A 22,793-nucleotide genomic window follows, 5' to 3' on the forward strand; every position below is an offset into this window, starting at 1 on the left:
GCTGCCCGTTTCGTCATGGGTACCGGAAAGGTTTGTCCTCGTGGGCGGAGATTGAATAAGGGCTGTGAAGTTTAGTTCTTCACTCGTCAGAAATACTCTTAGTGAAAGTAGCATGTTTTTTTTTTTACTGTAAGTGTAGGGTGAAGATTACAGTGACCGTTGGCACCGTTTGATGTCACAGCTTTGAGCGAGATGCCAGCACTTCTGCCACCCTCGCATTTGCACCATCAGTGCAGGAAAGGGTGACAGATGTCTTCTGTCATGTAACTGGTTGGACCTTGTGGACTCTCGAGGGTCACAGCATGATGGAAACCTCGCTGACATCAGCCGCGTGGTCCCATCTCGTGGCTGTCAGAGGGGAAGGTCTGCCACACTTTTAGAAGGAAAAGATGTGCTAGGAAGCCAGGACCTGCGTCCTTCAAGTCCTCGGCATCCGGCGTCCCTTGCTGTAACTGCACAAAGTGCTCTTCATCTGCCCGCGCATGGAGCCAGCCCTGCAAAAGCAGAGTTGAGTTTCCGAAACCACGTCCCAGTGGTTATTGGAAAACCCTTTGGCATTTGAAACTGCCATCTCCTTCTTGACCCTAAAATTTAATGCCATGCCGTTGACATCAAGTGATGATGTCAGGCTTTTGGGTGTTGACGCCCACTGGCCACCTGGCTTTGCAGCTTCTCCCAGCTGAGTGTCGTTGCCTCAGTAGAAGATGGTGTGGGAATCTTTCAGTCGACCGGATTCAGCAAACTTGTTTTTCATGTTGAAATACTCCATTTAGCAATCAAGCCGAAAATGAAATACTTTGAGTAAAATTTAACATTTTGCGTTTTGACGTTTGCAAGCCAGTGGGTCTCATAGTACCTTTCCTCTCTCCTTTGTTTTCAGCAATGGAAGAGTTAATAGTTGAACTTCGTCTCTTTCTTGAGCTTCTGGACCATGAATATCTAACATCAACCGTCAGAGAGAAAAAGGCAGTGATCACAGACATCCTGCTGAGGATACAGCCCGCTAAAGGTGCGTCTCATTCAAACTCCAGTCTTTCCTCTTCCAGCCTCTTTTGCCTTCGAACCATCTTGACTTCCGGCATCTTTCTGAAACATCCATTTTTTCATTAACTTACGAAGTTATTTATTCATTAAGCTGTCATCGAAGGTCTTACTGTGTGCCAGGTACTGTGTTAGTCTCCAGGTATAGAAAGATTAAGCCTTTAAGGAGCTAATGGAATAATGGGTGTGTCGAGGGGCCCCCAAGAGCACCCCGACATTCTGAGATTTACTAGGAGGACTCAGCGTATAGCTGTACTTTCTCACACCCAGGACTTAGTACAGAGGCAGCGGGGGAGAGACACAGGCGGAGCCCGGAGGGTCTGCACACATTCTTCCTGTCGTCTCTCTCCTTGGAGGGTCACACAGAGCACACTCTCCTCAGCAACAGAAATGCAGCGCCCTGGGAAGCTCAGTTAGAGACTCAGTGCCGAGGGTTTCGCTGGGGGCTGTTCACGTGCTCCCCCTCTGCCTGGCAGTACCGAAATTCCAGACACCCAGAAAAGCAGGCTCGTTAGTGTTCTCTGGAGAAGCAGGACAGTAGGGGGCAGAGAGAGAGAGAGAGAGATTGAGAGAGATTGAGAGAGATTCCTGTGAGCGGCTGGAGGCTGAGCAGGCCCCGAAGCGCTGTCTGCGGGAGGAGAGCCCGGGATCCTGGTGGTGTAATTTCTCTCAGTCCAAAGGCCTGGGGGTCGGGGGCTGACAGTGTAAGGCCCGAGCGGAGTCCAGAAACTCGAGCACCGGGAGGCCAGCGGCTGGGAGCGGGAGAAGATGGGCCCTCGCAGAGAGAGCCTGTTCGCCCCGCCTCCCTTTCTGTTCTGTTTAGGCCCTCGGGGGTGCGGCGATGCCCCCCCACCCCTGCCCTGGGCAGGGCCAGCCCCTTCACTCAGTCCCCAGTCAGACGCTGGTCTGGCCCAGCAGCACCCTTGCAGAGACACCTGGGAAGAACGTTCTGCCAGCTGCTGGGCATCCCTCCACCCGGCCGCGTTGACACGCACCGAACCATCACAGCAGGTGTCTGTCCTAAGCCACGTCGTTTGCACAAGCAATCTAGGCACAGTAAACCGACTCTATCCATTAGGGGTGATGAAAACACTTCTGAAACCCGCGTTTCCAGACTCCAGCCAGCTTACAAGGGTCAGCTGACAAGGAGTCCCTCGTAAAGCCAGCGGCCTCGGGCCTGATGCCCTAACGCTTTAGCCCGTAGTGGGGGGGGGGGACGGAGACGCCGGTGGCGACAGCCTGGTAAGTGCTGTTCTAGGGAGCACGAGGGTAAGGGGCGCCCCGAGGGGAGTCCAAGCCAGTCCAGTGAGAGCGGGAGCAGGGCCGGGCGACTCCTGGAGGATGCCACACGAGACGCCGGGGGCTGCGGGGAGAGAGCTGGGCGGGACGGAGGGATTTCCTCGAACAGCTTTTTTGAGAGATAATTCACGTACGATACACGTCACGCATTTGAAGTTCATTCGATGTGCAGTTCCTTGGTTTTTAGTGTAGGAAGCCATGGTGTGACACAATTAGATGTGTCGCTTGTCAACATGGACCATGGGTTGAAGGATTCGGTAGCAGATCGAAGGCGAGCCGCGGGAGGCCCGGGGTGGAGAGGGGACCAGAAGCTCAGACCCGAGCACAGGACGGGGACCGTGTTTAGGGGCGAATGTGAAGCGTTCGCGTGTGAAACGACGCCACTGCCCCCTGCCCGGCCCCTCGCGAGCTGCCGCTGTGCACGGGAGAGGCCCAGGCCCGCCGCACCGGCGAGGCTCTGACACGGTCACGTGTGCCTTCTCCACAAACCGGCTCCGGTTCCTGGCTCTGCCCGTCACCAAGGAGGTGGCCTTGCCCGAGTGACTTTGTCTCTTTATGCTTCAGCTCCACATCTGTGCAGAGGGCAGGTAGTAGCATCTGCCTCAGAGATGCCGTGAGGGTCAAACGGGACAGTATGAGGTGTCGCCAAGCAGTGCGTGGCGCACCGGAGACGCGCGGTAACTGCTCCTCTCTCCTGTGCCTCGCTGGTACAGGCGGCATCTCTCCGCGGCATCTCTCCTCGGCTTCAGCTCAGCGCGCACCCTCGCAGCCGCTCCCAGCCTCGTGGTCTGGGCACCCGCAGCGTGTGGGCCCTCGCCCCAGGGGCCACTGTTTTTCCCCGATTTCGCCTCCTCTCTTCTCTGCCCAATGAGTTCCAGCCCCTCATCTCTCCATGCTTCGTCCTGGACGAACCTTCTGATATTTCCCATTCTCTGATTTTCTCTTCAGCTCTTTCATTTGCTTAAAACTCACCCACCGATTGCGTTAGCGGTAGTTTCCATCTGTTCTTTCTCCTTCTTTCTTTCCTTTTTCACTGTTTCGAGTTCTCCACCCAAATTCCGGTCTGCGTTGTCACCCGAGGAGGCCAGGGACTTTATCTTTTAATATCGCTCTCCTAGCCTGTAGCATCGTGCTTCACCCATTATAGGTGATTATCGTCAAGTGATTGTTCTTCTAGGCCTTTCCAGGTGAGCTCTTGGCACGTAAATAACACCGTGCCCAAATTGAAAGTAGTTTCTTCCTCTCTCTTGCCTGCAGTGGCATAGCGCTCACCACGTTTTCTGAGACAGTGCGGATACTGTCTGTATTGTCCCCCCGTCCCCCCAGCTGGAATAGGAGCGCCCCGAGGGTCTGAGCTTGAATCAGTCAGGGCACGCTCTGCCTTTAAGAGGGTACTTAGAGCAAACGTCCTGATCCCCAGGACAGCGTCGCCCCCTTAGTACACGGGTTCGCGCTCACCTGACTCTGCGAGGCCCTCTGGTATCGGGAAGAACCAGCTCCATCCCTCCTACCTGTTAACCTTTCAGATAAGTTCCTTAACCCTTTTCTTCAGCCGCAGAGTCTTCACCTGTATAATGGAGAATAGTACCTTGCAGGAGCAGCGGAAGGATGAGCGGAAGTAAATATCTGCGGAGTGTCCGCTGCAGCCGGAGGAAGCGGCCACCGGGAGCGGCGCCGTCTTCCCCGTCTCATCCCCTCTGTGGTGTGATTGGTACCTACAGGTCTGGAGGTGAAAGACCATGCTCCGAAGCAAGAGCCGCCCGGCAGCCTGCCAGCCCCTCCCCAGATGCCCCTGCCGGAGATCCCGCAGCCGTGGCTGGTGAGTGAGCCCCGCGTCCGCAGCAAGAACCCCGGCTGCCCGGCTCCCGCCCGGCTCCATCCAGGGCAGGTGCCAGCCCGACAGCCCGACTCAGAAGGAAGGGGGTGGGGCCTCCGCGGGGTGCGGCAGGGCTGCGGCAAAGGCCCAGTGGGAGGCCGACGGTGCAGCCTCCCTCAGGAGGCTGCCGTCGCTTCAATAATTACGGAAATCTGTTCTCAGGTTAGAAGAAAGATCACAGGGTGTAACAGGCACAGCAGTGACAGCACAGCCTGGGACCTGACCCTCTCTCCGGGGTAAAACCGCATTTGAATACCTTAGTCTGAAACTTTGATATTCACCGTTATGCTTCTTTGGGGATAAACAATTTTTTTTCATAAGAAAAATATGAATACATTCTAGGGATGTGTATTTTGTTTGATCTAATACGTTAAAAATTTATCTTGGAGTTCTTTTACCGCTTTCGGAGCCGGGGTATACAGACGCAGTTTTTTACGTGCCCATCCGGCGTTTTCTGCCCTTCGCTGTTTGCTCGTCTGCTTACTGGGGAACGGGACTTTAATTGAGAACTAGAGCACGGCCCGTTTACTCGGTAGCTCTCTTTCTGACGCTCGCTTCCTCTGGGAATCATCTAAGTGTCTCCCCACCAGGGTGAGAGCTGCAGGAAGCCAGGGCTGTGTGTCGTTTATTTTGTCCTGCCTGGGCCCAGGCCGAGGGCCAGTGTGCAGTAGGTGCTCAGTGATCCCATTTTAGAGGAGGACAGAGGAAATTAGCACTGACTGGGCTCCTGCCACGTCACAGATCATGCTTGTCACTTTCACCTGTAATTTCATTTAATCCTGACAGCTCAACCTCAAAGAACCCCTAATTCAACTCTAAACACGTGAATAGCACGTATACCCATTTTCCAGGAAAGGAAATTGAGGTTTAATGAGGATAATGTGATTCGTCCAAGGTCCTATACTAAGTAGGAAAGGCAAAAATTGTAAGCTGTTCTTTCGATTTCAAATCCAGCCTGTTCTCACAGCATCGACTGGGAGGCGTGGTGGCAGGGCTGAGGCAGGCGGGGCTCGTGGGCACGTGCCACGGTGTGTCAGGGACGCGAGCCTGTCCTGGAGCCCCAGCCCAGGGAGGCAGCGGAGTGAGGGTGCGGAGCGGGGAGCACGGCCACCCGCTTCCAGGGTCAGCTCTGTCACTTACTGTTACGATTTAGACTGCTGAGCACTGGCAGTGGGCTGGTTCACGGTGGGCTGTGCTGCGTGTCAAATACATGCCGGACTTGGAGGCTTCGAGAAAAGGACGTAGAATATCTCCTTAATTTTTACATCGATCACATGTTGAATTTTAATATTTTTGGAAGTGCCGAGAGAAGGTATATTAAGGAAATCAATTTCGTAAATCTCTCTGTCTTGCAGGAAAATTTTAAATTCCGTGTGTGGCTCACATTTGTAGCTTACATTCGTTTTCTGTTCTACGTATTTAATCTTTCTGCAGTTGAGAGTATATTGAATATATGATTTTATGTGCTGTTTTTCCTTTTTTACCATTATATTTATATATTTTTTCTTCTTTATAAACTTTTAATTACTGTGTTTTCGAAACTCCCGTCCCGTTCGTAGTAGAAGCGGTGACTTGATTAGCTCTTTTCCTCATTGTCTCACTTGCTGTTAGATAGAGTGCAAAATTATAGGCCAGCAGGTGTCAATGACATGAATTTTATTAACTGATATTTAACTCAAAGATAGAGAACAAGGCGAGAAATCAGTAGTTCACGAGTTTCCTGGTTTTTATTTTCTGGTTTATTTTTATTTTTCTTTCTAAGCTTGTCCGAGCCTGAGGCTGTCCTATGATATGCCCTGATTTGCTTGGTCTAGTTGTCATTGTCGCATTTCAGATCAGGAAAGGCGTTTCGAGATTGGAGGTGAAATGCGAACACCTAGAAGCAGCCAGAAGGTTGTGGTGGTTCTAGGACTTTCTCGGGCTCTAATTTAGTGCTATCTAAAGTGCCATCTAAGTGGTCTGGCCTCAGGTACATGTCCCAGATGTGCCAGGCCAGACCGAGTGAAGATCAGCTTCAATGCCTGTTTCAGGCAGAGAACGCTCATGCGATGCTCAGCGTCGTCCGCCATGTCTAGGGCTTTTCCCTCAGGTGCGGTTGAGTATTCATTCTCCTCGCCCTCCTTCCTCTCGCTCCTCTCCTCGTCTCTCACCCTCCCTGGCATAGGCTCTGCCCGCCTCTCGATAGAATTGGAACTGGTGGTTGGTTATTCAGAAAAGGTGGTTAGTGTGAGGAAGTCTAAAAAGGTCTCCATATGCTTTGAATATTTGAGGTTTAAACAAATACCTTTGAGTGCGGTTTGACCAATGGGCGATTTCTCCCCGCTGGGGCCTGGTACTTGGGTGTTGGGTGTGTTTTCCCTCGGCCTCCAGGCCATGCTGTTACCTGCCCCAGGATTTTGATGTAGGCCCCAGGCTACGTTCTCTGAGTGTGGGGCCGTGTGGGAAGGAAGGACGCCTGTCAGCTCAGCCCCTCAGCTGAGTGGGGATTGGTTAAGATAGCTCGACTGTTTTCCTGATAGTTTTTCAGTGAATTCGTTATTCAGCGAGTAAGCCGGTCATTTAGCAAATTAAGTCTGCCTTCGGTGAACTGGCCTTTGGCCAGTTGGCTGACTATTTGCTGTTGGCACATCGACTTTCAGGAGCGTTAGCGCATGGTGGAGTAGAGATGGAGTGGGTAGGAAGCCGTGCCGGCCAGAGGGTGTGCCCTAAATTAAGACACAAGCCAGGGCAAGAGCCAGATGGGCGGGGAGCCTTGCAGGCACGTCTGTGCTGGTGGACAGTATGATTTGGGCAGGACACTGCAGGGATTAGGTCACCAAGGGCCTGTGGCCACGCAGAGCAGTTTGGATGATCACCAAAGCAACTGTAAGCGATGGAAGATGATTTTCAGTGTAAGATTTGTGATTCTCTACCCGTTTATTCTTTCTCATTCATTTGCAATGCCATCGCACGTTTACCTCCGTTACGGCGCATCCTGAGTGGATACTGCCGTTTTTCGTCAGCTTGTGTTCTAAACTCTAAGGAGTTAACTCTTGCCCTTTCATCCCTTGAGTGCGTAGCAGTGTTTTGGGCAGTTCTCGTTAGCCGTCTCTTGATGTTCTTTTTCCCCAGCAACCTCTGAAACTTACTCATCTTGCGTAGCTGAAATTTTTGACCAGCGAACAGCAACGCCCGATGTGGACCTTCTCACCGAGCTATAAACTTTCCCCTTTCGAAGGGGGCGTTTGCTTCTGTGCTTTGCGTGGCCCACGTTGCACAGGCGGAAGTGTGGGTGGCGGCCCAAGCTCGGGGAGCGGACGTCAGTCGGCCTCGTCGCGCTGGTGTCGCCTCAGCCACCAGGGAATGTTGGAGTGTGGTTTTGCCCTCGGAGTAGGTGTGGCGGTAGCCTGGGGCATTCCGTGGGAGCCCGTGGTCCCTTCATTGTGGCCGAGAGGCCTTTAGAGGGGCTCGAAAGAGTGGCTGCGTGTGCCACTGGGGAGTGGACCCCATCCGTGTTGACCCCGGCCTCCAGGGCCACCGCACGGCTCCCGGGTCTGGTCCAGCCAGCCTCCCGCCCCTTCAGCAAAGCTCTGAGCCTACAAACAGGCGGCTCCGATCTCCCTCCACGGCTGAGAGAGGGGAGAGCAAGGTGGACTTTGGGGGGCTCTATAGAATATGCATGATATGCAGTCAAGGCACTTTCTAGAAAATTATCGTGCCAGCAGATAGCAACGAAATTGTTTTTTATTTGGTAAAATATGCATAACATTCACTTTACCATTTTAACCACGCTTAAGTGGCCAGTTCAGTGGTACTAAGTGAATTCACACTACTGTGCAGCCATCACCACCACCATCCCCAAAATCTCCGCCCGCCCCCCACACTGAAACTCTGTCCCATGAGACGCAGAGTCCCAGCCCCCGGCCCCGGCCCCTGGCGACCCTGGGCTGCTGTCCGTGTCTCTGAAGCCGTGAAGTCTGGGCGCAGCCCTCACCGCCCGTCCGCTGCTTGTGTTTCGCCCTCTCCAAATCCCTGTGCAGCAGCTTCGTTCTCTCCGGCCGGTGGTGTCCCGAGGCTCTTTGAGGTTATGTCACAGAGTTAGGTATTTCACCCTTTGCGAGCTGAGACTAAAGCCCACAATTTAAAATGACAAAAAAACCATTTGTTTCCCTGTGAAATCGGGCGCGGTCCTTCTAGTGGACTGAACCATCTCGTTCCTCTTTCCCTGGTATCGGGGACTCTCAGAGCTTAGCCTCCTGTGCAGTCCCTGGGGCGTCTTTATCTTAAATCACTCCGCGGCCGCACCCTGTGGACACTTGCCCCCTGGTGGGGGACGGGACGCCAGCGTGGCCCCTCAGCCTTCGTTCCTCGCTGCACAGACGGCACTAGGGAAACTTAGTGTGTGCACACGGACCAGTGTGTACTCGGGCGCCGTGCGGAACGCGGTTAGCCAGCCATCGGAGCGGAGCGGGGCGTCGTTTGGATGGAGCTCTTATTTTGTCAAGAAGACGACTCTAAATTCTTGATGTTAGGACTGAAACCGTTTTTGCAGCTTAGACTATACAGTTTCGTTATCAACTGAACATTACTTCATCCGGTCCTCAGTTTCCCTCACGACCTGGATGCCTCCCTAAAGGGCACGCCATGGCGTGGAAGTCGAGATTACAGCATGCGCGTTGTAGGGTGCTTCTGAGAGGTTCCTGTCCGTTAGAGAAGGGTTTTGCTAGTATGTGTCAGAACCAGACCATGAACCCTAATCTTATGTCAGATTTTATCATTTTTGACTGTTACTCTTAACAGATTTGAATCCCTGTGACCAGAAAAACGGAATCTGGATGCGCCACCACGTACATAGAATTAAAGCCAGAGAGAGATTCCAAGTTCTCGGCTGGTCTTTCTCCTGCTGAAATCAGGTCTCAGTCTATTAGTGTTACTGGTGCAAAGCACTGAGTAATAAATCGGGGTGGCAGGGGGAGGCAGCGGAGGGGAGGGTGGCAGAGGGCAGTGGAGGCAAAGTGGGAGTCGGGGGGAGGCAGGTGTGGGAGGCGCTGGCGTGACGTAGACAGTGGGGGAGCGCGAGCTGTGCTTGGGAAATGCTGGCTCCGTGTTACCACGTGATGCGGAAGCTGCGGGTGTGGACCCGCTGCCCTCAGAGGGCCGGTTCGGTCTCGGTCCCTCCCCGACTCCTGTTGCACTCGGCCCCCCACAATAGTAGGTGCCCAGGGATATGGCCGTGACGCAGACATGTCATCCCTGCCGTTTCGAAGCTTCCAGTGCAGTGGTCAGTGCCAACCCCGGCTGACTATGGCTTCTTGCCTAATCTCCGGGCGCGTGTGACACTGCGCAAGGTCTGTCATCTCTCGAGCTTCAGTCTCATTCATGAAATCATAATAAGAATACCAAAGTCTCCGTTATTTTCTGAACAAGAGAAAATATATACAGAGTATCCCAGAACGGTGGCTGTCGCATGGCAGGCAAACAGTAGATGGTGGTGGTTATTGTCATATTATTGAAATAATAGTAATAATAGTAATTATATTTAGATCATACAATTACATAAACATAGTATTTATTGTTATTAATGGAAAAAGAATGCTCTGTGAGGCTTTTCCTTAAAGTAGCAAAGGCAAAAACTGATGGGCTTTTCTTTTCAAAAAGCTGGGAATTACTTTAAGGCCAGTATTGTGAGCCAGGCAGGCCCGTAGATTGGGTACGTTCCTGTCCAGTTGTGAGCGCTGGTTTGCTCCGATAACACATGGACACCTTACAGGAGAAGCGTGCAGTGCCTGAGGGCAGGTGAGGTTTGCTCAGCTAAAACGTAGCTTTCACTGAAGCATTAATCTGAGGGAGAAACATTTTGGTGGACTTAAAAGTGACCTAGTGACTGGCACCATGTCACTTCTGTCTTTTATGTCGAGAGCCAAGGTCAGTTATTCTTTGAGGAAAACAGCTCATCTCCCTTTTTAAGCGTCGAAGGCGGCCGTGCTGGTTAGACTTCGGTCCCTTATTTCATCAGCGTGTGTTTCGCGAGAGCCAGTCCAGGCAGACGCTGGTGATGATAAGGTACGAGACGGGGTTGCAGCTTCGTGTACAGACCGGGTCTCTTCCAACCTTGAGCGAAAGTCGCAAAACCCAGCGAGGGTAAAGCCGCTGTCGGCGTGTGGTAATGTTGTTTAAAGGTACACTCGAGTACCTGCTCTCGCCGGAGATGGCCATGTCATCGATCAGCGAGGCCACAGAGTCAGCTCTCACTGAATCATAGCATAGGTGAAGTTGGCTTTGGAAGAGTGCTAGAAGAGGGATCAGAGCCAGGACGGTCATCAGGGCTGGTCCCCTTGGGGACCGGCCTCTGAGTTACGGGAGGGTCGCGTAGACCCAGGACGAGCTGGACCCGTGCGGAAGGCACGCCCCGTGTTTGAGCGCTGTCCTGTGGCCCTCCACGATCCCTGCTGGAAACCCGCCTTCCCTCCCCCGTACCTTAAAAAATTCCTGTGAAGTGCGATTTTAGGGATGCCTCACCTACCGGAAAGGATCCGAAGGAAGATTAGGAGCTGAAGGCAGCGTGCAGCAGGCGGTTTCCTCCGTCCAGCCTCTCCCCTTCACGCCGTGGCGCCGCCGCCTGAGCCTGCGAGAGCCCGGGGCGGGCCCGGGGACAGCGGTGTTTGGGGGGTGGAGTGCCGGTGCCTTTTGAGAGAGAGAGAGGGTGCTTCTCTAGAGGTATTATTTTTTGAGAGGTATTACCTCAAAGCAAAAATAGTTCAACTTTTCTGATTTTGAAAATGATAAATACAGTATCTAGCAGAGATTTTTCCAGTAAATTGTAGATAGGCACGATCCTTTGAAATGTCCGCACAGGGACAGGCCGGAATATCGAAGCAGCTTCTCTGGGTGAGGAGTCAGGTGTTTTTAGAGTTTGTTGAACAGACTTGGGTTGAACATCATACAGTCCTGCTCACATGACCAGTAGACCTTCTTGGCGTGTATTTCTAGAAGTGCAGTCGTTGGCTCTGAGGGCATACCCGTTGACAGGTCTTGCCAAATGCTCGACCCTGGTAGAGTTTGAAAATCTCGGCTGAGAAATACCACGGGCAGGACGGGAAGCAGCTCACCTAACACCTCCACGTCACTCGCAGCCCTGGGAAGGGCGGCTGACTCCTTCCCGCGTTCCACTCGGCGACCTGGAACGCTTTCCCGGGATGTGAGTCATCCGAGTGTCTCAGCGTGCTAAGTGGAAGTTGGAACACCCTTTGTTTCGTGAGCGAAGACACCCAGTGAATCAAACGGCTCCTTTCCAAAAGCGATAAGCAGAGATTTTTAACCCCTGTCCAGACCTTGCCCAGGGCCGAGCACCATGAATCTGGGTCCGTTTTAAGTGCTGCCTCTTCAGGAAGGTGCAAAGGACCTGGTCCCGGTCCCGGTCCCGTGAGGCCACAGGATGATGGCAGCCCGGGAAGCCAGCCGTGGGGGGCAGTGCAGAGGAAGAGAGTTATTGGGACCCCGGACTGTGGCGGCGGGGAGCGGTTGCCTTCCTGTAGGAAGGGGTGTCTGCAGGTGACCTTGAGTGAATCATCTTCCTTGACCTGGCGAGAGGAGGGGCGGGCCGAACGCAGTGGGTGATTGGTTAGTCCTTCCTTAGGGACTTGTTGGAGTTGGAGTTAAGTTACATAGAAAGTGCTGGGATTTACATCCAGAGCTTATGTGGATCGAACCCCCAGGGCTTCTCGGGAACAGTGTTCTGCCGGGGGCCGAGCTCAGCAGATCTTCAGTTCGAGGCCTCTGTTTTGTCCTCGGTGACATCTTCCCAGTTTGTTCGCGGGACGCAGGTGGTGCGAACGAGTCACACGAGGCAGGGAGAGTGAGCGTGAACGCCGGCAAGGCCTTCGGCGGGCGGAGCGGGGCTGGAAACCCCAGCTCCCTCACGGAGCGGCGTCTGGTTTCGAGCAGGCTGAGACTCTGGGTACCTTCTGTGTCCACCTTGAAGGATTCCTGACTGATGCGACCTGTGACCAGGACAGAGGCGCCAGGCTGAGCTGGTGCTTGGCCGGTGTGGGCTCTCTGTCCCTTCGACCCTTGCCGCTGGCGTCAGAACCAGTAAACTGTCGACGCTGACAGGGAGGGAGGCCGCTGGGCACGAGTCGTCGGGAGCGTTTGAGAGAAGAAAGGGCTGCAGCTGGGTCCCGGAGGCCGGCGGACTGGGGAGTCCCGAGTACCCCTGGCCGGACTGGGGGAGTCCCCAGCCACCGGCCCTTCTGTGTCCTGAAGTTCGCCTCGAACCCTGAGGGCCTTCGCCTCAGTTTGACAGGAAACTCACACGACTGGTTTTAGTAACGAGCAGGTTCCGTCCCCAGAGGAGACGTCCAGTTTCTCTTGAGAGTGTCTCCTAGGTGACGTCCTTTTTTTTCTGGGCATGTATGGGAGCCTGGGGGAGATGCCGGGCACGCTGCCGCCCACCAGGGGTTGCTCTGTGACCGAGCTGTCCCTGTGCTCTTGGGGCACCCAGCACCGCCATGCGGGCCACCGAGAAGAAAAGCGGCTTTGGGGACCTTGGCGGGTCAGTGGTGTGGGGGGAGCCATGGGGACAGAGGGGAGAGGTGCATGCTCGCTCTGGGGGGTGCCCCTTAGCCCGATCCACGTCGAAAGGGGACATTGGCATCCAGAAGCAGGGCGCCCCCGGGAGCCGGGCTACAGGTCCGACGGCCGCCAGCAGCGGGTCCGGCCTGGGGTGCGCGGCCAGGGCCGGGCTGGGGCTGCACGCGAGCCGTCAGCAGCTGAACTCCGCGACCTTTGCGGGCGAAGGGCTTTCATGCCAGAGACTTCACAGAGGAGAGAGGGAAGTGCGGGTCCGCGCCTGCTCGAAGAGTCGGCGTTCTTCATTCCTCCGGTCACGCTGTCCCTCCCTCTTCTCCATAGCCGCCTGACAGCGGGCCACCCCCGCTGCCGACATCCTCGCTCCCGGAAGGCTACTACGAGGAGGCCGTGCCGCTGAGTCCCGGGAAAGCCCCGGAGTACATCACCGCAAGTGAGTGTGGGCCGCCGGCTGCTGGGCTCCGGGGCTGGGGGTGGGGGCGGAGTCTGGCCCCTTTTCCGGGTGGGAGGGAGATCGGGCTTTCCAGAACATGGTGGAAATGTGGGGCAAAGTCAGTTTTGACCCAAAGAGGTAAATCCAGACAACGCTTGCAAAAGTCTGAAGTGCCTTGTAAGCATCTTCGGTCATCGGATCGTCATTTTTTTGTGACTCAGAATTAGTGAATCTTCTTGCTGTGGAAACGTGTGTGGAAATGAAACGTTCCTTTTGGTCAGAGGGAAGTGACTTTGTGGCAGCATGTGCTGATGGGTATGTGCCCCTCCCTCGGGCGGCGGGTCCCTCCTAGGCCGCCTTCACTGTGCCACCGTGAGACTGGCGTCTGCCGGGCTGCAGATGAGCAGGTACAAACAGACAGGCATCTCAGCCAGAGGCTTTGGTGTCTGTTATTCACACAGGTTTTCCCAGAAGACCGTGGTCCCGAGGTGACTAGTGCTCTCAGAAGCACTTCTTTGTTAGTGCCCGGCTTTTAAATTCAGGACGAGAACGACACGCCGACACCGGAAGCCTTTTCTTGGACCGTTGGTTTAGTTCCCCTGTCGGTGTTCTGTCGGGCAGGGTGCTACCATCTCGTGATGAGCGGGCCATCTGAGCACGTGGCCACTGAGGGCGGGAGTCCAGCCAGCCGCCCCTGTGACAGAGGAGGTGGGGCGGGAAAGGCGCGTGCCCGCCGTGGCCCCGAGGCTGCCGGCACAGTGACACCCGCGCGTGCTCTCCTGTCTCCTGTGGAAACGCCCTCCTCCTGCGCAGGGCCGCCTCCGTGTCCCCGGATCTGTGCTGCACAGGACCGCGAGTGCTCTGCTCTCTCTGCCCTGGCAGTGCACAGGCGGGGCCGTTTCAGCCAAGCAGGCTCCATCTCGGGGGGCGCAGGGAAACCCCGCGCCCAGCGTGTGTCCTGAGTGCGCAGAGGGAGGCACCGAGCCCCGGCGGCTGGGCCGGATGCCCCCGGAAGGCAGGGGCCTTTGCCAGCCCCCTCGGGCCCGTCCGCTCAGGCTCCGGAACTGTCCCGACACAGACCGAGGCCAAGTCGATGAGTGTCTGTCACCCTCGGAATGAAGAAAGGGACAGATCTGTAAGCTTAGGAAGTACTGGTTTTGAGATCTAGAGGTTCAATATTTTAATTTCTCTCTCCAAGAACTGTTTGGGAAAAACGCAGTCAGGTAATTTCTAAGCGTTCACTATTTCAGAAGATATATTAATTAAAAAACACAAACGAAATGGCTTGATGTGATTCGAAACTCCGTCGAATTCCTTTCTTTCTCCTAGCAAAGAGCGAGAACTTCTTTCTGACGCGCTGCCTCCCAGGGCCGGAGCCGCCGGAGCCTCGTCCCCTCCCGCCTTCCTCCCCGGCCCCGGCAGACTTGCAGGGTGAGGCAGGGCTGGTAGTTTTGACTAACTGTTGGGGCCTCAGTAATTTCCAGCCTGAGAAGCCCCATACGGGTGACGTGTCCTGTCCTGTTTCTTCCTCAGTTGCTCAGTTGCTGACTGGAGGCAACTTTTGTTGAGCTAATTCCAGAAGAAAGAGTAATAGGTGGCCTCACACTGGGGAGCAGCTGGTCAGCGCCCTGCGGCTTCTTTGATCAGATGGCTGTGGTTCACTGCCCCCACCCCCAGGAACTGTGGCAGTGAGCTGACTCTGCAGGTCAGGGTGGGGTCATGCTGCCTTCAGGAACACGGGGACTTTGCGACAGCTTTGCCGAACCCGTACCGGGTACGGTTCTATCAGAGAAGCAGAACCACCGTGAGTGTCGCGGGATCGGGCTCAGTACGGGACCGAGGCCCTATGCAGTGTGGGTCCAGGGGAGGAGCCTGTGGGGGGCCTCTGCCTCTGCCTGGCGGGACCGGCCCTCAGGCAGAAGAGCTGGATCAGGAAGGGGGAAGAGGGAGGACAGATTAGAACCCACTTTCATCTCTCACTTCCTGCAAACCCAGCGACATGGGCGACCAACTGGAGAAACTGGCACCCATCCCACAGAGCTGCACACACCTGGCCCGGGACTCAGAAGAGACCCGCAGGAGCGGCGGGCCCAGTGACTGCCCCACCAGCTCGGACGGCCGGACGGCCGGCCAGTGAGGGCGCTGTGTGCCGCAGCCACGTCTGGCACCCCACGCTGACCTTCGCAGTGCGCTGGCAGCGGCCGCCGCCCTGCCTGCCAAGTGGCCAGCCCTAACCCAGAAGCATCCAAGACGGGATTCTGGGAGCTGGGACTCCAGCCTTGCTAAGCCGATACAGTAGGCAGCCGCCATTTACCTCAGGTCGGCTGGCACCGTGCATACCTCTCCTGGCCAAATACAGACAGTAGCAAAACCATGGCCCAGCGTAACGGGAATCGGCTCCCGCTGTGTAACGGAAGACGCCCGGGCCGCCCCAAGGACGCAGTCCATTCATCCCTTCATCTGCTCGGGGCGACAGCCACTGTGTTCTGGCTGAATCACATTCTCCCCAGCGAGAGCCTACAACTTAAATGCCCAGGTTCGAGGCTCAGTGCTGTCAGCACGTCGTGTGTTGGGTGCTTGGGGAGTGGGCGAGGCCAGAGAAAGAATTCGTTTATTATGCGCAGATAGACCGCGCCACCATAAGGAAGAAGAGCCGTGACTGGTTCAGCCCTCGCTCCGGTGACCGGTCGGCGGTCCTCGCTGTGCTTAGACTGGACTTCGAGTGCCCCGCGCAGGGCGGAGGGCTTGTCTGGACCGCGCCCTCGCGTCCCCTGTCCGCTGTGCCCCGTGACCGCGGTCCTCAACACCGCTCATCCCCGCCCACATCCCTCGGCGCCGTCTCAGCGTCCTTGTCAACGGTGTCACACATGCCTCCTGACTGGCCCCCGGTTCTCGGTCACCCCAGCGTTAGCCCATTCGCCACCTTATTGCCCAAGTTACCTCTTTGGTCACTTGGGTTTCTTGCTCAAAATCCTTCCGTGACTCCTTTTTCACAATGTAAAATTCTGGTTCAACTTCCAGTCTTTCTGTCCCCCTCAGTGAGGGATGGAAACGAGGCCGCGCGCACAGCGTGACTCATTCCGGCGCGTTGGTGCCGCGTCTGCTGCGGAAGGGCCGCCCTCCCCGCCGCGTGGCTCCGCTGCAGCCCGTCGCTTTCGCCGCGTCTCTCCTCCGTCATTCGATCACCACGTAGGCGCTCAGGCCTCGAATGTGCTTGAAAACGAAGGCCTTCCAGATGCTTGCGGGGGCGAGGGGGGCACAGAGAGGGGCCGGACGCCCTCAGGGAGCCTGTCGTCCAGCAGGGCTCAGATCAGCAGTGACCGCCACTAGAGCTTCCTGGGCACTTGGCGCCGGCAGTCCTTCGGAGGGCTCTGCGGTGTCATTTAAGCTCATCTAACCGTTCTGCCTTCTGCAGATGTTTGCGCACTTGCCCTGTGCCGGGTACATGGTCACGTGCTGGGACGGTCACCTCCCACAAAGTGGACTCCCTTCCCCCAGACGGCTTAGGGCTGTGGGGAGACGGACAGGCAAACAGCAGTGGCCACAGGAGGACGAGGTTCCTGCTCGGTGGCGCGGCAGCACCCAGCGGGGGCACTTCACGCAGTGCCTGAGTCAGCATGGTCTCTGTGACAGCTCACTGTGGCCTGGGGGACCGGACAACACGCAGGTGCTTTCCCACAGTTCCGGAGGCTGGGAGCCTGCGGTCAGGGTGCAGCGCGGTCAGGGCCGGCGAGGGCCTCCCCTCGGCCTGGGATGGCTGATTACCCCCCCACCCCCCAGCCTGAGACGGTGGCCTGGGACAGCACCTCCCCCTGGGTCTCCACACGCAGAGAGAGCATGAGGTCTCTCTCTCCCTCATCTTATAAGGCCCCCTCCCCCAGTCCCATTGGATTCAGAGCCACCCAGATGACCTCCCTTAACTAATCTTTACCTCCAAGAAGCTCCATCCTAAATGCAGTCACATTGGGGTTGGAGCTTCAGTACCTGGATTTGGGGTGCACAGTTCAGTCCCTCACAGCCAGCTTTGGTGATGCAGGGCAGGGGGCCTTGTGGAGGAGGTGCCAGTAAGTCACACCCGGAAGGGTGGGCCATCATCCAGGCACAGGCAGGAGACCAAGTGAGATGAGCAGGAAGCCTGTGTGACAGAGCCGTGTGTGCACAGACCCCGGAGGTGGCAGCGAGAGTGACGTATTTGGGAAGCTAAAAACAACCCAGCATCACAGAATGAGGGAGCAGGTGCAAAAAATCAAAGTCCCAAGGGTGACCCAAGGACAGGGTGGCCTTGGGTCAGATCGTGAGGGTCAGGAGGGGCTTGTTCATGTGGCGATGCCAGCGGGGACGAGGACGTTGCAGACCAGAAAGAACTTGAACGCGGAGGCGTGGGCGCGGGAGAGCAGGGGCCGCTGTGGGCAGGGCCTCCGTCTGGGGAGCACGTGGGGCCGTGCTCGCCCGGCAGGGCCCTGGCGTGGGCTCCGCGATGCCCGCTCTGCCAGGGCCGAAGGCCTGAGGGTGGTTTTCAACACAGGGTTTGTGGTCACTTTAAGACTGAGGTTTCCACTGCCCGAGCTTAGCGTTATTTCTCCTCATTTTTATTAACGATTCTGAACGCAGGAGCCCCTTCCTTGCTGACCGATGTAACAAGGGACACGAGCCCGTGGCTGCCTTCCAGGAGAGATGTTCCTAACCAGGTCTTCACTTTTCTGCCTTTGTTTTTGACAGATTATGACTCGGATGCAATGAGTAGCTCTTATGAATCGTACGACGAAGAGGAGGAGGATGGAAAGGGGAAGAAAACGCGACACCAGTGGCCCTCGGAGGAGGCCTCCATGGACCTGGTGAAGGACGCCAAGATCTGTGCCTTCCTGCTGCGGAAGAAACGCTTCGGGCAGTGGACCAAGTTACTCTGCGTCATCAAAGACACCAAACTACTGGTAAAGCTTTTGCAGTGATTGCTCTGGGGTAGAGCCGGTGGCGTGTCCTTGGCCACCGAACTTGGTGGGATTCGTGCCCGGGCGATGATCACATCAGCGAGGGGGAAGGGGGGGCACGGCCTTGGGCCCGTGGTGAGCTCAGAGGTCCGGTGTGGGCCCTGGTAGCGCTGGCTGAGATGGCCATGTCAGTGCCAGAGGCCTCCCCAGCTCCCTCAGCGAGCAGAGGGCAAGTCCCTGCCCCCTGCCCCCCGGCGGTGTCTGCGGTCCATGTCGGTGGAAAGGCACAGTGCTTTAACTCGCCAGAAGTCGCAGGATGCGTTTTCTCATTTGTAGTGAGTCAGTGGATTCCTCAGAGCCAGGTCAGAAGTGGGACGGGTAGGCCTGCGAGGTTTGGAGGGAGCGTGGCCAGGACAGGAAATTCTTTTGGAAAGCTAAAGGCTGGTTCTGTTTCTTTTTTTAATCCAAGAAGCAGAGTAGGAAGATAGAGTAACAGACAAGCAGGGAACCTAGGTGTTATTCCAACAGGGATTCTGTTAAGAAAGGAAAAACGTTTTGAGAATGGGGTGACGGACCCTCCCTCCCTCCCTCCCAGTGTTAGAAACTATGGTTGATTATTAGAATTATGAATTCTAGAGGGTGTTGTTGCTTTTTGTTTTTCCTTCAAATTAACCTTGAAAAAAAAAATCACTCAAAACTATATCATTAAAACAGAACACACGAGAAGTTACGTTTCTGGGTATCTTTAGTGAGGTTATATATTCTTTTTATAGTTTTATCTGTGAATTATGGGAATCTTACTAGATTCTTAAGACATTGTATATTTCTAAATCAATGGTTTTGTTCATTTTTTTCTAAAACAGTGAGAGGACGTATTTTTTCACATGTGTGGCCTGGAATCTCTCAAATTTAAAATATGCCAGAAATGATGCCACGGGGGAATTTTAAAGTAAAAGAAAAAAAAAATGACGAGGATCAAGATGGTACTTATTGGCAATCTGACATAATGGCCCTAAGATGCGGACGCAGTAATTACATAGATGTTTGGAAAATACACAGTCCACTTTTGAGAAAGAAGTTTTAAGACGCAGAGAGGGGAGCCCGCGCGGCCTGCGGGGCTCAGTAATTCAGGGGCTCAGGCGACCTCGCCCCGTCCCCGCCCCGCCCCCTGTCTCCACACCGTTCCCCTGCTCCATCTCCACCCAGATTTCCCGTCTTCACGACCAGGACGAAAATACCTGCCGTTTAGAGTCGTTATACACGTTTGAGAAGAAATTAATGGAAAACCGCATGAAAGCGCTGTCTTTGATAAAGGGCAGAGTCAAAGTTAGTTATTTTTATTATGAAGCTTTTTTTGGTTCAAAGTGGCCTGTGATTCAACTGCCCAGATGACCCCTGTGGACACTGAAAAAAAGTTCGCAGTGACAACAAAAGCAAATGTTTTCCAAGTTTAAACAGTACAGAAACTATAAACGGAAAACAGACGGCCAGGCTCGACCACCCGCCAGTCTGCCTTCCCACGGGCACTGCTGTCACTAGCCTTCTGTGTCCTTCGGAAGCCGTTCCTTTCCCTGCCCGGGCAGCTCTGTGGCGCCCTGTGAGGGGCCCACAGCTGCCTTCGGGACTAAGGGAAGGACCTGTCCCTCACCTGTAGGGAGGGCTGCAGGCAGAGAGCTTGCCCAAGGGCATGCCCCCTTCCCTGGGGGTTTGCATCCCGTGTGTTACCGGGTGGGGACGCGGTGGGACAACTCGATGGCACACTCCAGCTGCAGAGCCCCCGTAGGGTCCGCCCACCCAGGCCTTTTGGTGACCCCTGGGCCGCTCCGCTCTGCGCAGCCTCTTCCTGCCCCGCGTTCCCCTAAGAGCGCGGGTGACTGTCCTGCGTGCCGCTCTGTTTGGGAGCCGGCTTCCCTGGGAGCCCTGCCAGCAAGCACCTCCAGATTGCAGTTCATCGATTACCGATGACACACCCATTTGGGGGCGCTTGACTTAAGGAAAAATATAAGCTATAAAATTTTTTTTTCGATTCCTTCCATTGGACTGTTATTTTATTTTTATTTTATTGTTTGCACTTAAGTCAGAATGTAAAAAATCTCTGGTGAATGGTAAACATCCGTAGCAATCTGAGGTTAGTTGGTTTCGGTGTGTTTTTTTTTCCTTTTTAGACAGGGCAACCATCCGTTGAAATTTTTTTTGAAGCAGACATAGTCTATCAGTGTGCCACACGAGGGCCATGGTTTTGGGACTATAAATGATCGTTTCCGTTTATTCATTTCTTCATGAGTAGATGGTCTAGAGGCAGGACTGCAGGCCTCACGGTTTGAGGCTACAGTCCCGGGTCTGCCACTTTTCAGGTGGCCAGACTGGTCGTTACCTAACCACAGGTACTGGTCGCTTAAGTTAGCTACTTAACCAAGTTGACGTAATCTGCAAAACACACATCTGTGACGATTAAATGAGATGTACGAGGTGCCTCATATCATGTTGCCACTCAGTACTTGGTAGCAGATGTTATTGTTACTAATAATTTAATGCCATTTAAAAAAAGAGTAGTGATAACTCATCTTACAAATGAGGAAACAGGCTCAGAACACGAACTTCCTGGAACCCAGATTAAATTAGCAGCAGAGCTAGGACCCAGACATCTGTACTAGACGCGTATTTCCATGAGGAGGGATGCTTTCGGTCCCCGGTAATACAGTTACACAGCAGGGTGCGGGGGACACCTCTGGACAGTGTCAATTCTCGATTTTACAGATCTAGATTAAACAAGAATGATGGAGACTAGGTCTCGGTTTCGACCTCAGCACTGAAGTCTTTAGAGTGAATGCAGTTGTGTAAATGGAGCGACGGGTTTCGGATCCTCTGCTCAACTAGAAGGCGAACCTTTGCGACATTTTTATGTGTCATGTGTTGATATTTACACTAGTAATGAAATCGTGCGTCTTTCAGAAAGCAGATAGAGATGAGACAGGCAGATACCCAAGGACATAGACTATAGAATAAAGTGCCCATATTGTTGTCTGCGCACAGTAGGGCTGTGTTGTTTCAACAAATCTAATAAATTCTATTCACGCGACTTAGTGAACAGCTCCACGGGCACGTAGCTCCAGGGATCTGTCCCCTGCCGGGTCTCGTGAACGATGCGTTTGCACACACACAGAGGTGCTGGTGTGGAGCGGGGCTCTGGGCGCAGGGGCCCGTGAGTCTGCGGAGCCCTCCGCGGGCGGTGAGCGTCCCCGCTGCCCTGTCAGACCTCGGACGCCTCGCCGGCACGCCCGCTTCCGCCGTGCGGTTCTGTCGGTGACCCGCGCGACCTTGCTGGTAACGCAGCTTCGATTTGTCACGTTGAACACAGTGCTATAAAAGTTCCAAGGACCAGCAGCCTCAGATGGAGCTGCCACTGCAGGGCTGCAGCGTCACCTACCTCCCGAAAGACAGCAAGAAGAAGCAGCACGAGCTGAGGATCACGCAGCAGGGCACGGACCCCCTTGTTCTTGCCGTCCAGAGCAAGGAGCAGGCCGAGCAGTGGCTGAAGGTAAGCTGTCGGCTTATTTCTGAGCCGTTTTCGTTGCCAAACCTCTTTCTGAGGTCTGTTTTTATTTTCATTCGTACGTTTTTCAAATGTACACAAACATGGATTAACCTGAACAGATCGGTTTTTGAAAGGACATTCTGATTACTTTGAGGTTAATTATTTTCGCTCTCGTCTCCAAGAGGCAATCTGCCTCCCCTTGGCAGGCTACTTCTAGGACTTTCTCTCTTTGATTTTTTAGTTTCACTTTGTATCTGGATGTTGATTTTTATTTATTCTGCTTCGGATTCCTTAGGTCCCTAAAATCCGTGGAATGTCATCTTTCTAAGTTTTGGAAAACTTTTTAGCCGTTTCTCTTAAAATGTATGTAACTTTGCCCCATTTCCTCCCCTCCCCCTGACTGCATTTAAGTATGTATGAGACTCTCACTACATTCTACTTCTGCATATTTACTATCCCCACCCACCTCTTTTAGTCTGGTTAATTTCTTCTTGTTACTTCCAGCTCCCTGTTTTTCTCTCCCTGTGTCTGATCTGCTATTAAACGTGTTCGGTGGGCTCTTCATTTTGGTTACGGTAATCTTCAGCTCTAGAATTTCCAGCTGTTTCTTTCAGGAATGCTCGTCTGGCTTTTTGTCTCCATAGCAAGCGCGGGACAGGCGTGGCCGTGTCGACCGTGGTCCCGACGGGGTTCCGTGGACCCGCTTCTGCCACCTGTCGTGCGTGTTCTTGTTCGTTCCGTCTTGTCTTCCACTGTGTCAGAGAATCCGATGATCGTGCTGGCCATTCTGTTTGGGCAAAAAACTATTTCCGTCATTTTCGTGTAATAGCTTCATCGAGGCATAAGTCACGTGCCATACATCACCCTTCTTCAGTGCGGTCCGGCGGTTTTTAACACCTTCGCAGAGCTGCGCAGCCATCACCGTAATCTCACTGCAGAACGTTTTCATCTCCCCAGAGAGAGACTGCGCCACAGCTCCCACCTCTGCCCCCCGAGGGGGCCACTCGGCCGCTCTTTGCCCCTATGGAGTTGCCTGTTCTCAGCATCTCGTAGAAATACATTCACACGTGTGTCTTTTCGTGACTGGCTTCCTTCACTTAGCACAGTGTTTCCAGG

The 22,793-nt window shown here is 54.5% G+C and overlaps 1 protein-coding gene across 1 annotated transcript in view; it reads left to right on the plus strand.

The window, feature by feature from the left end:
* AFAP1 (actin filament associated protein 1) overlaps positions 1 to 22,793 on the plus strand; it is a 100,833-nt gene that overhangs the window by 35,223 nt on the left and 42,817 nt on the right. The window contains exons 3-6 of the mRNA XM_023525662.1: positions 4,062 to 4,159; positions 13,106 to 13,214; positions 17,934 to 18,145; positions 21,501 to 21,680. Coding sequence (XP_023381430.1) covers positions 4,062 to 4,159; positions 13,106 to 13,214; positions 17,934 to 18,145; positions 21,501 to 21,680 — 599 coding nt within the window. The remainder of the gene's footprint in view (positions 1 to 4,061; positions 4,160 to 13,105; positions 13,215 to 17,933; positions 18,146 to 21,500; positions 21,681 to 22,793) is intronic.

This window comes from Pteropus vampyrus, unplaced genomic scaffold, assembly GCF_000151845.1.
Source record: "Pteropus vampyrus isolate Shadow unplaced genomic scaffold, Pvam_2.0 Scaffold589, whole genome shotgun sequence".
Lineage (NCBI taxonomy): Eukaryota > Metazoa > Chordata > Mammalia > Chiroptera > Pteropodidae > Pteropus > Pteropus vampyrus.